The 17,578-nt window shown below is 43.6% G+C and overlaps 1 protein-coding gene across 4 annotated transcripts in view; it reads right to left on the bottom strand.

Annotated features, from left to right (window-relative positions):
• PIGN (phosphatidylinositol glycan anchor biosynthesis class N) overlaps positions 1-17,578 on the bottom strand; it is a 397,785-nt gene that overhangs the window by 242,929 nt on the left and 137,278 nt on the right. For all 4 annotated transcript variants that reach the window (XM_033935002.1, XM_033935003.1, XM_033935005.1 and 1 more), the window contains 2 exons: positions 8,662-8,778; positions 4,657-4,697 (listed from right to left, as the gene is read on the bottom strand). In XM_033935002.1, coding sequence (XP_033790893.1) covers positions 4,657-4,697; positions 8,662-8,778 — 158 coding nt within the window. The remainder of the gene's footprint in view (positions 1-4,656; positions 4,698-8,661; positions 8,779-17,578) is intronic.

Below are 17,578 nucleotides of genomic sequence, written 5' to 3'. Positions count from 1 at the left end.
GTTCGAGAAAGATGGAGAGCCAGGAGTCAAGGTCAGTAAGAAAGGAAGATAGGGTTTTGTGAGGAGGTCGATAAATAACCACTATTCAGAGAGCGAGGAGAGTGAATAGACGGATGGGAGAGAACTGGTAATGATTTTCTAGGACATGAAATCTCAGGAACTTTCTATGTTCTGGAAGATGGGAATGTGCAGGTAGGTTTCCATCAAATCCAGCTAGGCCACAAAGTTCCCCTGATGCTTCCATGTGAAAATGTGGCACTTTCAACACTGCAGTGACTTGTGAAAGATCCCGAATGGGTCTCCAGTCGTCTGAGCCTTTCTTGGGTACCACGTATCTGCCTGAGCCCGAATCTTCGGGCAGCAGAAACTCTATGGCCTGAAAATTTAGCAGCCTATGAACTGTGGCTGTGACCTTGCTAATTTTCTCTGGTTACCCCATCAGGGAGTCCACACACCAGTCCATTAGAGGCTAAGCGAATTCAAGCTTGTAACTGCTCTGAATGATCTCCAGCACCAAACTGTCTGACGAAATCTGCACCCAGACCTCTGCATACTCAGAGAACTGTCTCCCTATCATCAGAGTAACTGCTCGAGACCTGGCATTATTGTGCTTTCTTGGAGGTTGGAGTGGAACAAGAACCGGAGGCTTAGCTCTGCCTGGGACCTGAGAATCTCTATATGGCTCCCTGGAAGGATTTCAGAGAGGAAGCTCCACCTGAGTACTATTGAAAACACCTGGAGCCACAAAAATTAGACTGTCCGGGGCCTCTAGAAGCTCACGGTCTATTGTCAGGTAGAGATTTTGGCCAACAAAATGCCATGCTGGTCAGGCGATCATCCAGTCCCTTTCTGAATAACATTAGTCCCTTGAAATCTGCTGAGGGTAGGTCAATCAGTCAATTGCCTGATCCAAAGCATTCTGCAGGCTGAGATCAAATAAGCCAAAACTTTGCTATGATTACGTATGGCTATGTAGTTCACTCCAAATGGCTACGTAATCCACTCCAACTAACAGGAGAGGGGCCAAAGGCCTGCCTTTGGCCAGCTCGAGATCCCACCACCTGGAATGACAAAAATAGTCGACCTGACCTCGACACATCGGACATCAGTACCTGACAAAGATACTGAACTGGGACATTGTAAAAGAGGACTCGGGTCTGAGGGTGTATGGGTTGAAAAAGGACCTAAAGACGCATTGCAGGGATCGAGGGCACAAATGGACCAGGTAAGCGGGACCAATACAGAACAACAGGAAACAGAGGGGCAAAGTCATTGTGAAAAAGAGCCCAGGACTGAGTGGGATTTAGGAGAGCAGGAGGCGCAGGGGAAACAGGCAGAGGACGTCACACACACACAACAGGAGGAGGACGAAGCTCAGGGGCTGGCAAACTATGAGGGAAACTGCAGGAATACCAAAGCACAAGGGAAACAAAGAGAGAGGACAAAAAACTGGGTCTTAAACTGCCTATACACAAATGCTAGGAGCCTGAGGGCCAAAATGGGAGAACTGGAAATCACAGCCAGCAATAAGGACCTAGACATAATTGGAGTCACAGAAATGTGGTGGACCGAGGACAATCAATGGGATGTGGCCATACCAGGGTACAAACTATACAGGAGAGACAGGACACATAAAAAGGGTGGAGGAATAGCGCTGTACATAAAAGACTCCATACCATCAGCCAGGACGGAAACAACAGTACGGGCGGATGGCCTGGAATCACTATGGGTTAAGCTACAGGGAGGAGCAGGAGCAGACATTAAACTGGGTCTGTACTACCGCCCACCTGGACAACCGGAAGAAATCGACCAGGAGATGGAGGCTGAACTGAAACAGGTATGCAGAAGCGGAAATGTGGTGGTGATGGGGGACTTCAACCATCCTGGGATAGACTGGAGTATTGGGCACTCAAACTGCGCAAGAGAGACAAAATTCATAGAAGTCACAAGGGACTGTTTCATGGAGCAGCTGGTCACGGAACCAACACGGGGCGATGCCACTCTTGACCTAATCTTTAACGGACTAGGGGGGCCAGCAAAGGAGGTGGCGGTATTACCCCCACTAGGTAACAGCGATCACAACATGATCCAGTGCAAGCTTGAAATTGGATCATCAAAGGGGAAAAGAACCACAACGACGGCACTCAACTTCAAAAAAGGAAATTATGATGCCATGAGAAAAATGGTGGGAAAGAAGCTCAAAGGCAACATAGGGAAGACGGAATCCGTAGAAAAAGCCTGGACCTTACTCAAGGAGACTGTGCACGAAGCACAAAGCATATGCATCCCCAAGTTCAGAAAAGGGTGCAAAAAAAATAGAACAAAAATCCCAGTGTGGATAACAAGTGCAGTGAAGAAGGCGATAAGCGACAAGAAAGCATCGTTCAGAAAATGGAAAAAAGACCAAACAGAGGAGAACCAAAAAGGGCACAAAGAACACCAGAAAGAGTGTCACCGAGTGGTTAGAAAAGCAAAAAGAGAATACGAAGAGAGACTGGCAAAGGAAGCAACAAACTTCAAGTCGTTCTTCAGATACGTCAAGGGGAAGCAACCGGCGAGAGAAGAAGTGGGACCATTGGACGATGGAGACCGAAAGGGAGTTGTAAAAGAAGAGAAAGAGATAGCTGACAGGTTAAATGAGTTCTTCACGTCAGTCTTCACGATGGAGAATATAACCAACATTCCAGAACCCGAGGAGATCGTAATAGGAGACCAAGAAGATAAGCTGGTCAATTTAGAGGTAAGCCAAGAGGATGTACTCAAGCAGATTGACAGACTAAAGAGCGACAAATCGCCGGGTCCGGATGGCATTCACCCAAGGGTACTCAAGGAACTAAAAGACGTAATAGCGGAGCCACTTCGACAGATATGCAACCTATCCTTAAAAACCGGAGAGATCCCGGAGGATTGGAAAATAGCAAATGTCACACCCATCTTCAAAAAGGGCGCAAGGGGGGACCCGGGAAACTACAGGCCGGTGAGCCTGACCTCAGTCCCGGGAAAGATGATGGAGGCACTGATTAAAGACGGCATCTGTGAGCACATCGAAAAAAATGGGCAGCTAAAACCAAGTCAACATGGCTTCTGTAAGGGTAGGTCATGCCTCACAAACTTATTGTACTTCTTTGAGGGAGTGAACAGCCAGGTGGATAAAGGGGAATCTATAGACATCATTTACCTTGACTTCCAAAAAGCCTTCGACAAGGTGCCACACGAGAGACTGCTTAAAAAGATATGGAACCACGGGGTACAAGGGGAGGTCCACCGATGGATCAAAAACTGGCTGTCAAACAGGAAGCAGAGGGTTGGCGTAAAGGGCCACTACTCAGACTGGAAAGGGGTCACGAGCGGAGTTCCGCAGGGGTCGGTGCTGGGACCGCTCTTGTTCAATATCTACATAAATGACCTAGAGGCGGGAACTAAGTGTGAAGTCATTAAATTTGCAGATGACACCAAACTATACAGCAGGGCTCAAACCAAGGAAGACTGCGAGGATCTCCAAAAGGATCTAACGCAGCTGGAAAAGTGGGCCGAAAAATGGCAGATGAGCTTCAACGTGGGGAAATGCAAGGTCATGCACGTGGGGAAAAAGAACCCGATGTTCACATACAAAATGGGGGGAACACCACTAGGGGTTAGTAACCTGGAGAGAGACCTGGGAGTGATGGTAGACGCAACACTGAAGGCATCGGCGCAATGCGCCACAGCCTCTAGGAAAGCAAACAGAATGCTGGGTATCATTAAGAAGGGTATTACAACCAGGACGAAGGAAGTTATCATGCCGCTGTATCGTGCAATGGTACGGCCGCATCTGGAGTACTGTGTCCAGTACTGGTCGCCGTACCTCAAGAAAGACATGGCGGTACTTGAGGGAGTACAAAGAAGAGCAACCAAACTGATAAAGGGAATGGAAAATCTCCCATATACCGACAGATTGAAGCAGTTGGGACTTTTCTCCCTGGAGAAGCGAAGACTTAGAGGAGACATGATAGAAACCTTCAAGATCCTGAAGGGCATAGAAAAAGTAGTCAGGGACAGATTTTTCAAATTAAGGGGCACCACAAGCACAAGGGGGCATTGGGGGAAATTGAAAGGGGACAGGTTTAGAACAAACGCTAGGAAGTACTTTTTCACTCAGAGGGTGGTAGATACATGGAACGCGCTTCCAGAGGCTGTTGTAGACAAGAAAACACTAAATGGTTTCAAAGAAGGTTTGGATAGATTCCTAGAAGAAAAAGGGATTGGGGGGTATAGATAGGTATAGACCATTGCTCAGTCAATGGGCCTGATGGGCCGCCGCGGGAGCGGACCGCTGAGCAGGATGGACCTATGGTCTGCCTCAGCGGAGGCAACTTCTTATGTTCTTATGTTCTTATGTGTCACAAAGGAAGCTGCCATAGGTATGCATGCTAGTTTTCAAATGGAAAACTACTTGCAAGGTTCCCCCCTTGAATACTTTTCCATCAGACACAACCTATTCTTTCCTTTAATCTAATATGGCAAACATGTGAATGCTTAATTTACTAACAAATGAAGAAGACCACAATCAAACTGCGTTTTTACATAAACATATATTTTTACCTGTGTAAAAATATATGTATTGTAAAGTAGAATTAAATTAAGGAATACAAATTTTAAAGACAATGAATTTGATACCTGGTTGACATCAAGCCTCTTCCAGTTCTCTAGTTTCCACTCTGAAAAGACACAAGCATATGAAAAGTTGAACAAGATAGAAATTAGAGTAAAATGTTTCCAAGTTTTATTGAAATTTACTATCCCGTTCATCATACAGGGATATCTTGGTGATATTTGGGACTGGATTGGTCACTGTTGCAAACAGGATACTGAACTTGATGTACTTTTGGCTAGGTGTTCAATCCCAACCCGCAATCTGGGAGTTGCAGAAATTAAACACTTTACTGAGCACATGCTCCTCCTCCTTAGACTGAGAGCTAGATACGTATCCAGTTGAATCCCAAAGCCAAGCAACATACCTGAACAAATCCAGGACAAGGGGAACATGAGGAAGATCCGCAACAACATAAACAATTTTTGAACTGGTTTGTTCTGCAAAACATAAAACAAGTAATAAACAGGCACAAAGGCAATCCAGCAAAACATTGAGGAACAATGTAGAACATAAGAACATAAGAATTGTCACTGCTGGGTCAGATCAATGGTCCATTGTGCCCAGCAGTCTGATCACGCAGCGGCCCCTGGTCAAAGACCAGTGCTCTAAATGAGTCCAGCCTCACCTACGTATGTTCCAGTTTAGCAGGAACTTGTCCAACTTTGTCTTGAATCCCTGGAGGGTGTTTTCCCCTATAACAGACTCCGGAAGAGCGTTCCAGTTTTCTACCACTCTCTGGGTGAAGAAGAACTTCCTTACGTTTGTACGGAATCTATCCCCTTTCAGCTTTAGAGAGTGCCCTCTCGTTCTTCCTATCTTGGAGAGAGTGAACAATCTGTCTTTATCTGCTAAGTCTATTCCCTTCAGTATTTTGAATGTTTCAATCATGTCCCCTCTCAGTCTCCTCTTTTCAAGGGAGAAGAGGCCCAGTTTCTCCAATCTTTCACTGTATGTCAACTCCTCCAGCCCCTTAACCATTTTAGCCACTCTTCTCTGGACCCTTTCAAGTAGTACCATGTCCTTCTTCATGTATGGCGACTAGTGCTGGACGCAGTACTCCAGGTGAGTGTGCACCATGGCCCGGTATAGCAGCATGATAACCTTCTCCGATCTGTTCATGATCCCCTTCTTAATCATTCCTAGCATTCTGTTTGCCCTTTTTAACGACGCCACGCTTGCGCAGACTGCTTCATCGACTTATCGATCAGAACTCCCAAGTCTCTTTCCTGGGAGGTCTCTCCATGTACCGCCCTGGACATCCTGTATTCGTGCATGAGATTTGTGTTACTGACATGTATCACTTTACACTTATCTACGTTGAACCTCATTTGCCATATCGATGCTCATTTCTCGAGCTTATGTCACGTTGCAGATCTTCACACCCACCTGAGACAGCACACTCACAGAAGTGGAAAACTGCCCACAAGATCTGTCAACTGGCTGGAAACTTTCAAACCTGCAAGGAGAATAATCAAGGCAGAAAGAATTAGGCTATTCTAAACAACTGAGTATACACAGAGAGGGCGGGTCATATGGAATCCTACAAGGACTAACAGAAAGAAGATAATCAAAGGTAAAAACCTAATCTTCCATTCTGTCACATCCCTTCTGGATTCCATACACTAGGTCAGTGGTCCCCAACCCTGTCCTGGAGGACCACCAGGCCAATTGGGTTTTCAGGCTAGCCCTAATGAATATGCACGAGAGAGATTTGCATATAATAGCAGTGTCAGGCATGCAAATCTGCTCCATGCATATCTCCAGAACAGCTTGTCTGCTGTGTTCTTTGCTCACATGTTTAAAGACAATAGACTGTTTTCAGTCCAATTCTTTATATGTGAGGTTGCAAACCATTGGACCCCTGAGGAAGGCGTGTTTGCCGAAACACGAACCGTGTAGGGTCCGGTTGGATTTTTTATCACAGTATTTTTTATCATTTTACTTTTTTAATTGAATTTTCATGGTTTTATATGTCAGTGTTTAATAAATTATCTCCAGAACATCTGTATCCACAGTTTTTGTTTTCATCGGTGGATTGTTTTCACTGTGGATAATTGGGTCTCCCCATTTTTCTTAGTTATTTTTGGATCTCCATTACCTGAATAAGTTGACAGAGACTGTGTCTGAATTCAAAAGGGCCTGGGATAGGCAAATGAGATCTCTTGGAGAGAGAAAGAGATAATGGTTACTGCGGATGGGCAGACTAGATGGGACATTTGGCCTTTATCTACCGTCATGTTTCTTTCTTTCTGTGATCAATCATGGGCTCCTTTTCTTTTATGATGAGAAAATTCTTTCACGTGTGAAAGTTTGGGGATTTTATTTTATCTTCTCATATTGAATTGTTTAGTTGTGGACCAATCTGATGTTGTTACACTTTTTGCTTTCTGTTCATTTAATTGCTGACTACCTTGTTCGCGAAACCATTGTTTAATCATGAAGAAGTGTAACCTGTGCATAGGGTGACAGGTATGACTCTGTTATCATTTACTATATTATTATCTACTGTACACAAGCACACACAAATAGATAGGAGCTTTAGTTTTATTATGTCGTGGGAATGTCAAATACTGTATTGAGTTTCTGGCTGATATCTGATGGTGTAAACTTTATATATATTCTATGGTACACACACTACTATTTCTATGAACAATACTAGTGAGCTTAGTGGATGGAGGTAGGTGAGCAAGTGAAGGAGAAAAGTAAGAACTTTGGGTGGAATTATGCTTTTATTAAATTTTTATCATCTCCTATTTACTCTCCAAGAAATAATCATTTGCATCTTTACCTTCTGATGCTGGCATGATTTTTTCCTGAGATAGGCCTGATTTCAGGCAAATTTAGAACCAATAACATAAAACCAATAAAAAGATCTGAAACATTATCAACACATTTCAGAAACAAGCCCAGCAGGAATTTTATACTGCAGTCTGAGATTCTTGAAAACATTTCTCTCAAGAGAAATAAATCATTATCCTAAAATTATACAAAGTCACATACCATGATTCTTATGGCATAAAAGTACAGAAATAATAACAGGAATATTAAAATATTAAGATGCATTTTGTTTTCTTGGAGCCCTTTCTACCTTCCATTAGGAGCATGGGAGAGAACTTTATTTCATGAGAGAAGGAACATAACACTTGATGTTAAATTCAAACTCAAATTGAAAAAGGTGAGCTTATAATGCAGTTACCTTTTTATTATAATAGCATAGAATGTATTTATGCCTTCAGAATATTTTATAAGAACAGCAGAACACAAAATATATCTGTGAAGAAAAGGGTACAACTTATACATTTGAGTTTAGCACTATTTTGAAGCAAAATATCAAAATGTAATGCACTGAAAGCGAAATGCATTCTCTTGCAAACAAGTTAGTACCTTATTTTTCGTTCTATAAGACGCACATCTCTGTAGAGAAGGAAAAACCAAGGGAAAAAATTTGGTTCAGAATTTTTTTTCTTGGTTTTTCCTCTACTACACGTAGGTGCGTCTGCTGCTGGGAAGCCCGAAGCCACCCACAGCAGCCCGAAGCCTGAAACAGTCCGCAGCCCCCCCTTCCCGGTACCTTTTTTTAACTGGTGATAGTCCAGCGCGGTCTCCTGCTGGATGGCTGCCTTTCAGTGCAGAGCGGCACACAACGCAGGAGCATGACTGATGTGCTTCCTGCCTGGTCCTGCGCCGCTCAGTAATTGGCTGAAGTTATCACCAGTTAAAAAAAGATACCAAGGGGCAAGGAGGTGTATTTGATCCATTAGACACAACCACTTTTCCACCCCCTTTTTGGGGGTGGAAAAAGTGCATCTTATGGAGCAAAAAATATGGTAATTAAAATGATGTTTTATGTTGAAAGTTTTATTATTTGTTATAGAATTTGCAATATAATATTTTGATACTCCCATTTAAAGTGAGAGAATTAAAATGATGTGCCATTTCTGTAAACCTCAAGGTTAGCTTACATCTCTGCAAATTTTGTTTTCCCATTGTAGCTGCTAAAATGATATAATTACTCAAGAGTGACATACCTTTCAAAAAATCATCTTCAAAGTATTGGGATGCAGTTCGCTGTGAATAGCCAACTCCTGCTCCCCAAGCAACTAATGGGGTTAGAGTTTCTGAAGGATGGCCAGCTCCATGGGACCCTGCCAAATATAGGTTAAATGTTGTAATTAGATTAAAATTTATAGGGACACCTTTAAATGATCCAACCAAATTTTTAAAGAAGCTCGGGCACATACCTAGAGTTTCTAGCACCTCTTCTCTTACCCTTCTGCACCATATCCAGCATCTTTTTCTCCCTCCCCTCACAGGCTGCCACTGCCATTGACACAGCTACCCTACTTCCTCCAAAGTACAGAAGAAATCAATACAGCTGCTAACCTCTCTGTTTTGGCGGGGGCATGATGTAGCAAGGCTTGAGCGCTGTCCTAGTGTGGCCAGAGTAAGTGTGATATGGGAAGCATCATTACTGCCTGACATATCTCCAAATGTCAGGGCTCTCCCTCCCTCCTTACTTTGCTTATGTTCCACTGGCGTTGAACAAGTTTCAGTGCAAAGTTGAGGAGAAAATGCCTGCTATTAGCTGGAGTCTATATCTGCCCTTTCATGATCCAAAGTTTTCTGGATCAACATTTTTGATCGTCCACATTGCTATTTGCGGTCCATGCCCACTCTGGTTTTATGAAAGTGGCACTGGACTGTAGATTGTAAGCCCTTTTGAGCAGGGACTGTTTTCTTCTTCTTTGTGACTCTGTATAGCGCTGCGTATGTCTGGTAGCATTATATAAATAATTAATAGTAGTAGTAGTAGTTGTAGGCAGCAACACCAACCTCCCCTTTGTACTGAGGAAGGCAAACATATACAGCACACATACAGAACAGGACATATGAGGGGCTACTGAAAAGTTCTCAGCCTAACCAAGAAAAGAATGATGTAGATCCTTGAAGCTTACAAGTTATTCTACACTTTTAACTCCTTTCATTTCAATGGTATGAAATGAAATGAAAAGTGTCAAGACTCGTTGTTGAAAATGGCTGTCACAAATTCTCATGGAAGCCATTTTCAACAACACGTCTGTACAGGGCAGGAATGTAGGAACAGTGCTACTGCCCCGGTTCACCTCTGGACCACCAGGGCATCAAAGATAAGCTGTGGTCCAGGGGGTGGGAGAGAAGTGGAGTGGAGCCAGCCGGGACAGGATGCGGGGAGGAATCTCCACTGTACAGGCTCACTGCTAGACCACCAGAATTTAAGGCAGGCCCATTGGAGGCATGTAGTGGGCCTGGGAAGGGAGCGGGGTGGTACAGAGCCAGAGAGGATTTGAATATAAAGAGTCTCTCCCATTTTTGAGCCCATAAATCTCAATTTATATTCAAGTATATATGGTACAACAGGAGTGAAAGTAGCAATTCTGCAGCCAACTGTTACTGTTGGCAAACAAATAAAAATTCATATCAAACAATACAGTCCTGGAGACTCCTGACTTTCTGGGAGGGTTCTGGACTGATATAGCAGGACTCAGAAAAAGGTCAATAACAGATAAGATTAAATTTCACTTTCCACTTTCATCCTGCTAGACTAGTCCAAAACAAATAGGAAATATTGTACCCACATTTTTAGCCAAGGGATAGGAAGAAGGCAGGGCTGCCCAGAGAACTACTGTTCTAAATCCAGTTAACTTCCCACATCAAACTTCCTCCCTAGAAAGCTTTAAAAATGAATACAAAGAGGACTAAGTCATTGCCTTATACTGTAAATATATTCCAGAGATACTGCTTATTACTCTCCCAGGATACCTCATGAATCCCAGTTGAGTGCATCTGGAGTAGAGAGTTGCGCAGGGACAGAAATCCCACCCGTCCCCACCAAAATTCCACCCGTCCCCGTGAGGAATCCCTCCGTCCCCACCCATCCCCGCGAGGAATCCTCTCCGTCCCCACCCGTCCCCGTGAGGAATCCCCTCCGTCCCCGCCCGTCCCTATAAACTTCAGAAATAGTTATTTCATTTAATTATGCTACTGAATTAAAGGCTCTGGTAGAAACCCATTTACAAATAAGCAAAGAGACTATTAATTTGGAAATATTAATTGGGAAGAATATATACTTTGTAAACGGGTTTCTACCAGAGCCTCTAATGTAAACATAAAATATAAATACCCAGCTGATGAGAACCCCCAAGCTGTCAGCTGAGGACTTCCTTTGCAGTTGGCCGGGGGTCCCATTTGCCAAGCTTGGCAGGCAGCAGCAGCATCCTTGAGTCACAGATGCCGGCACCTCAGTGGCTCATGGATGTTGCCAGCGACTGCTGTGCTTGGTGGAGGGGAGTTCTGGCCGTCTCTAGAGGAGGTCCTCTGCTGGTGGTGCTTGGGGATCCCCAACAGTCACAGCAAGGGTCAGCAAGTACTTCAACACTATAGAAATAAAACCAGAAATGCATTTCCTTTTCTTTAGAACACAATACAAAGACATCTGCTATATACTTTTCCCAAAGCTAACATATTTTAGTCAATAAATTCCGTTTTTTACCTTTGTTGTCTGGAGACTTATTTTCCATAAAGTTGGTCCCAGTTTCTTTTTTCCGCTTTCCCATCTTCTGTAAATTCTTCTGTTGCTGTCCATTGGTTCCTCCTACCATAGTCCAGCATTTATCCCTTTCTCATCTTTCATGCCTGCCCACCAACCCAATGCCCAACATTTCTCCAACATCATGCCACATCTCTCCCTCCATTCCCTTCACCACTATGTCCAACATTCCTCCCTCTTGCATCCATTTCAATCTGTCCCATTGTTCCCTTTCCACCACAATATTTCTCCCTCTCATCTGTACCTCACTCCCTCCCTATGACCCAAAATTTTCCTTTCTTCCATTCTTAGGTACACCTGCCACAATACATTCACTCCCTCACAGTAACTTACAGATAATGTAAGTTACGTATTAATGAGCCACATTTACACCTGATATTAACATGGCACAAGTGAGCACTGGACACCCCTAAATGTAGACGCATAAATGCCAACTTTATGCTAGTATTCTATAAAATAATTTGGGTACCTAGATGTCATTATAGAATTATTTCTCAGTGCCCTGTGATGCCCGAATTGGCTCATAAACATATTTGCATACAATGGAGGTAGAGAAAACATATCTCATGTGTATTCATGGTAGATATCCTTTACACAAGATTTGTTGGTGGTCCATGAGGACTGGGTTGAGAGCATTAAATCAACAGAATCTGAACATGATCTTTACTAAGTAATGATAGGCAGCAGGAGCTTCTTTTCCTCACTCACCAGATCTGGATTCCTATCTGTTTAACAAGGCTGAAGCTAGGTGTTAACATCTTTGAGCGTCTTCGTGCACTGGATAGTTATCATTACTACCCGGAAGAGAACAAATGTATTAACTTGAAAATCACACAGCCGGCAGGAAGTCTTCCTGATGTCAGCGCTGACGTCGGAGGGAGGGAGGGCTTTGCTTAAGCCCTCCCTCCGACGTCAGCGCTGACATCGTAGAAGATTTCCGGTCGGCTGTGTGCTGCAGCAGGGCAGGTAGGAAAAAGAAGACGAGCCTCGCTGCTTCAATGCATCAAACCCCGCAGGATCCCTGCGACCCTAGGGGGGGCGTCCCCACGGGATCCCCGTGACCCTAGGGGGCATCCCCACGAGATCCCCGTGACCCTAAGGGGCATCCCCACGGGATCTCCGCGACCCAAAGGAGGAACCCGCGGGATCCCTGTTGTCCCCGTTCCCGTGCAGCTTTCTAATCTGGAGGACCTCAGGCAACTGACATATTACAGAGGGAAATAAAATAGCCTTTTATATAGTTTCCCCTTGATGAGAGCCTACAAAGAGAATAAACAGATTATCTCGCTTCTTGAAGGAGCTGGTAATTTACTGATACCTGATACCTTTGTGAAGGCAGGAAAAGAAATCATCTGATTACATGAAAAGGGGAAACCAAACACAACAATACTGTGCCTTGTATAATAAATTAGGTAAGGATTCCAAAATGACAAGGCCTGTAGTAGAAAATGACACGGGGACAAATTTTTTCCGGTCCCTGTGGGAACTCATTTTCCCATCCCTGCCCCATTCCTGTAAGCTCTGTCCTCATCTGCACAAGCCTCACACACTTTAAAATCATAAGTGTTCGAGGTTTGTGCGGTTAAGGCTGAGCTTACAGGAGTGGGGAAGGAAAAGGGACAGGGACAGGGACAAAACTCACGGGGATGGGATAGGGAAAATGTGTCCCTTTGTCATTCTCTAGGTTGTAGCTCTGAAATGCAATTTGAAGTGACAAATCCTCAACTGATGAATGCCATAACACCTCAAAAGATAGTCTGGACAAGGTGCTCTGTAAAATATTCAAGTCCCACTAGAGAACCAAGGTCCACAATGTGAGCCTGATCTTACTGATCTCTAACAGAAACCAAACTATTACATTCTGGTTAGCTGATTATCATTTAAATCTAAATCTGTCTAAAGCTTGAGCAATCTGGATAATAATAATTTTAATAACTTTATTCTTTTATACCGCTATAACCAAAAGTTCTAGGCGGTTTACACTAAAAAGAGCTGGACGATCAGCGAAATACAATAATACAGTAAAAAATACAAATATTTGTTAAATAGAATTTCAATAATAAAACTCATTAAGTAATAAACTTATCGAACAAAGTGGTCTTAATTAATTTCCGAAAACTGCAATAGCATAACATAGCTTGCTGAATACATTTACCTAACCAAGATTGTTGCCTACCAGCTTAAAATGCTAGGGTCCTATCTAAGAAAGTCTTATATCTACACCCATTAATTTTTGGATAAGCAAATAAGTAGAAGTCTCTAGTTTCTCTTGATGGTCTATGCAACACAAAATGAGGAAAAAGGTAAGCTGGAGACAATCTCGATATCAGCTTAAAGCAGATACAGGAAAATTTGAATAATACTCTTGCCTCCAAAGGCAGCCAATGAAGTAAACGATAATATGGACTAATATGGTCGTTCTTTTTTAAATGAAAAATCAATCGAACAGCTGTATTATGAATTATCCTTAATTTCCTTAGAATTTTTTTGGGTGCTCCTAAATAGATGATGTTACAATAGTCTAAAATAGATAAAACTAATGCCTGCACCAATAGTATGAACGATAAAGGATCAAAATATTTTTTTATGGTTCTTAATTTCCACAATGTAAAAAAGCACCAACTATAACTCCACAGTTGCTAGAACAAACTTTACTTTTAGATTCTTCTATAAAAATTTTGGGTGATCTGGATTTATGTTTGGCATTTGAATCTCATATTGCTTCAATTATATGTAGTTATTAACGACCTTTACATCTTATTAGGGCTGTGCATCTATTTATTGATCAGTATTCCTTACATAAATTAGTCCAAGCACTAGTCCTGAAAAGACTAGATCAGTTTTTCAACTTCTTCAAGCCAAGTACTGCCTAAGTCTAACAAATATCAACGAGTACCCCGTCTCTGACCCGCCCCATAATAATCATACTAATTGTAATGCAATTTCTTCCATTCATTTTTCATATACACATAATATAATCTTATCTTATTAATATATAATGGCAACCACAAATTAAAAAACACAAAGCACACTGTATGCAGAGAAAATGTTAATTATCATTTATATATTTTTTTTTTCAAAGAGGTCAAAGCAGATGACTTTAAAATATGCAATGTCATCTCACTAACAACTATAGAAAAATAGATAAATATAGTGCAAAATATAGACAGAGGATATATAAATTTTCAAAACTGACATATTTCGATCACTAAATTGAAAATAAAATCATTTTTCCTATTTTTGTTGTCTGGTGATTTCATGAGACTCTGGTTGCACTTCTTTCTGACTGTGCATCCAATATTTTTTACTTTCTGCCTCCTGCACGCTTCTCCTCCGGACCTCATTCCATTCCCCAACCAATGGTCCAGTACTTGGCAACTAAATTTTAACGCCAAAAAATGTAAGGTAATGCATCTTGGTAGCGGAAATCCATGCAGAACATACACCTTGAACGGTGAGAACTTAACAAGAACTGTTGCAGAAAGGGACTTGGGAGTAATCATCCGGGAAGATATGAAAGCTGCCAATCAGGTGGAGAAAGATTCAGCCAAGGCTAGACAAATACTGGGTTGCATCAGAAGGAGCTTTATCAGCCGAAAGCCTGAAGTCATACTGCCGTTATACCTATCCATGGTGAGACCTCACCTGGAGTAATGTGTCCAGTTTTGGAGGCCACACTATCAAAAGGATGTGAAGAGAATGGAGTCGATCCAGAGAATGGTCACTAGGATGGTCTCGGGACTTAAAGATCTCCCATATGAAGAACGTCTGAGCAAACTGCGCTTGTACTCTCTCGAAGAGCGCAGAGAAAGGGGGGGGGGACATGATAGAAACATTCAAATATATCACGGGCCGCACTAAGGTGGAGGAAGAAATCTTTTTTCATACAGGTCCCACGGCGACAAGAGGGCATCCGCTAAAACTTAAGAGGGGAAGATTTCATGGTGACACCAGGAAATACTTCTTCACCGAAAGGGTGATTGATTGATGGAATGGTCTTCCACGCAAGGTAGTCGAGGCCAGAGACTTCAAGAGACGATGGGACAAACAGGTGGGGTTGCTGCAGAGTTATACTTAAAAGATGGATTCTCAAAGGAGGGAGGGTTTTTTGAGTGGGCAGACTTGTTGGGCCGCCGGCCCTTTTCTGCCTTCATACTCTATGTTTCTATAATATCTGTCTCTGTCCCTCCACGAGTCCAACTTTTCTTCTTCTCTCCTCCACCCCTATTGGCAATATGTTTCCCTCTATCTCTCACTGTCCATCTGTCTTTCTCTCATTCCCTCTCTTGCTGTAAAGGGAGTGGGTAGAGAGATCCAAGGTGCATCTCTCCCACCCACTCTACTGCCACATTCAACATTTTACCTCTCTTATCCACCAGATCACATGCATTTTTCACTACTACCCACCAGCCCCATGCCCATTTTTCTTTCTATCACCCCTCTCCAGCACCATGCCACATCTCTCCCTCCATCACTATGTCCAACATTCCTCCCCCTTGCATCCCCTTCAATCTGTCCCTCTGTTCCCACTCCACCACCATATCCAACATTTCTCCCTCTCATCCTTCTCTTCCCCCTGCATCTCTACCTCACTCATCTCTCTCTCTATGCCCAATTTTCCTTTCTTCCTTTCCCCATGTGAACCATCAATTTTCCCTTTCTATTCCCTCCCTCCCATGTCCCAAGTTAGTGCCCCTTTCTTCTCTTCCCTTGTATCCCAAGTTCATGCCCCCTTCTCTTCCTTCTGTCCTGAGTTCGTGCCCCCATCCCTGCCTTCCAGCCTTTGTCCCAAATCCGTGCCTCTCCCATGTCCCAATGCATTCCTTCACCCCATCCTTTCTTCCTTTGTCACACTATCATGTCCCCCTCCCTCCCTTACTTGCTCACTCCAGGGCCACACTCACTCCCTTCAAGGCCGTCCAGCTGGGCTGCTCCTTCCGGCCTTCAGCCGCACAGGAACATGGGCAGCAGCTCTTACTTGCTGCACATGGCTGATCAATAAGTCTTCCCCCTTCTGACATCAGCTATCACATCTGCAATGAACCTCCAGACAGTAATGGAAGGTGAAGTATGAATTGAGGACCAAGTGGCCACTTTGCAAATGTCTTCAATAGGAGTGGAACAGAGAAAAATCACTGAAGCTGGCATTGCTCTAACTTTATGTACTGCGACTCGAACTTCCAATGGTAAACCAGCCTGAGCATAGCAGAAGGAATAACAATCTGCAAACCATGTAGAGAGATTGTTCTCTTGGTTACAGGAGCTCCCACTCTGTTAGGATCAAATGAGAGGAATAGTTGAGTGGAGGTTAGAAACATAGAAACATAGAAAGATGACGGCAGAAAAGGGCTAAAGCCCATCAAGTCTACCCACTCTACTGTCCCACCTCATTAAGTCAGAGTGCTGCTCGACCCACGTAGAGATCCCACATGGATGTCCCATTTATTCTTAAAGTCGAGCACGCTAGTGGCCTTGATCACCTGTACCAGTAGTTTGTTCCAGTGATCCACCACCCTTTCTGTAAAGAAATACTTCCTGGTGTCACCACCAAATCTCCCTCCTCTTAGTTTGAGCGGGTGCCCCCTTGTGACTGAAGGTCCCTTAGGAATGAATATGTCGTTTTCCACCTCGACACGACCTGTGAAGTACTTAAATGTCTCAATCATGTCACCCCTCTCCCAGCGCTCCTCTAGAGAGTAGAGCTGCAACTTGCCCAGTCTTTCCTTGTATGAGAGACCCTTGAGTCCGGAGACCATCCTAGTGGCCACTCGCTGGACTGACTCAGCTTGAAGTACATCTTTACGGTAATGTGGCCTCCAGAATAGCACACAGTACTCCAGATGAGGTCTCACCATGGTTCTGTACAGTGGCATTATGACTTCAGGTTTACGGCTGACGAAGCTTCTATTGATACATCCCATCATCCGCCTTGCCTTGGATGAGGCCTTCTCTACTTGTTTGGCAGCCTTCATGTCTGCACTGATGATTACTCCCAAGTCCCGTTCTTCTGAGGTCGTAGCTAGTGTTTCTCCATTCAAGGTGTATGTTCTGCATGGATTTCTGCTGCCGAGATGCATCACCTTACACTTCTTTGCGTTGAAGCCCAGCTGCCATGTTGAAGACCAGTTTTCCAACTTGATCAGATCCTGCGCCATACCATCCGTGAGATCGCTTTCACCTACTATATTACACAGTTTGGCGTCATCGGCAAACAGCGCTACTTTACCCTGAAGCCCTCGGGTCAAGTCCCTTATGAATATGTTAAAAAGGGATGGTCCCAGGACTGAGCCCTGTGGCACTCCGCTAGTCACCTCCGATGTCTTAGAGAGGGTGCCATTGACCACCACCCTCTGAAGTCT

Source organism: Geotrypetes seraphini, chromosome 2 (genome assembly GCF_902459505.1).
Source record: "Geotrypetes seraphini chromosome 2, aGeoSer1.1, whole genome shotgun sequence".
In the NCBI taxonomy this organism is placed as follows: domain Eukaryota; kingdom Metazoa; phylum Chordata; class Amphibia; order Gymnophiona; family Dermophiidae; genus Geotrypetes; species Geotrypetes seraphini.
Note: the sequence above shows the minus strand (reverse complement) of the source record. Positions and strands in the feature narration are given on the sequence as shown.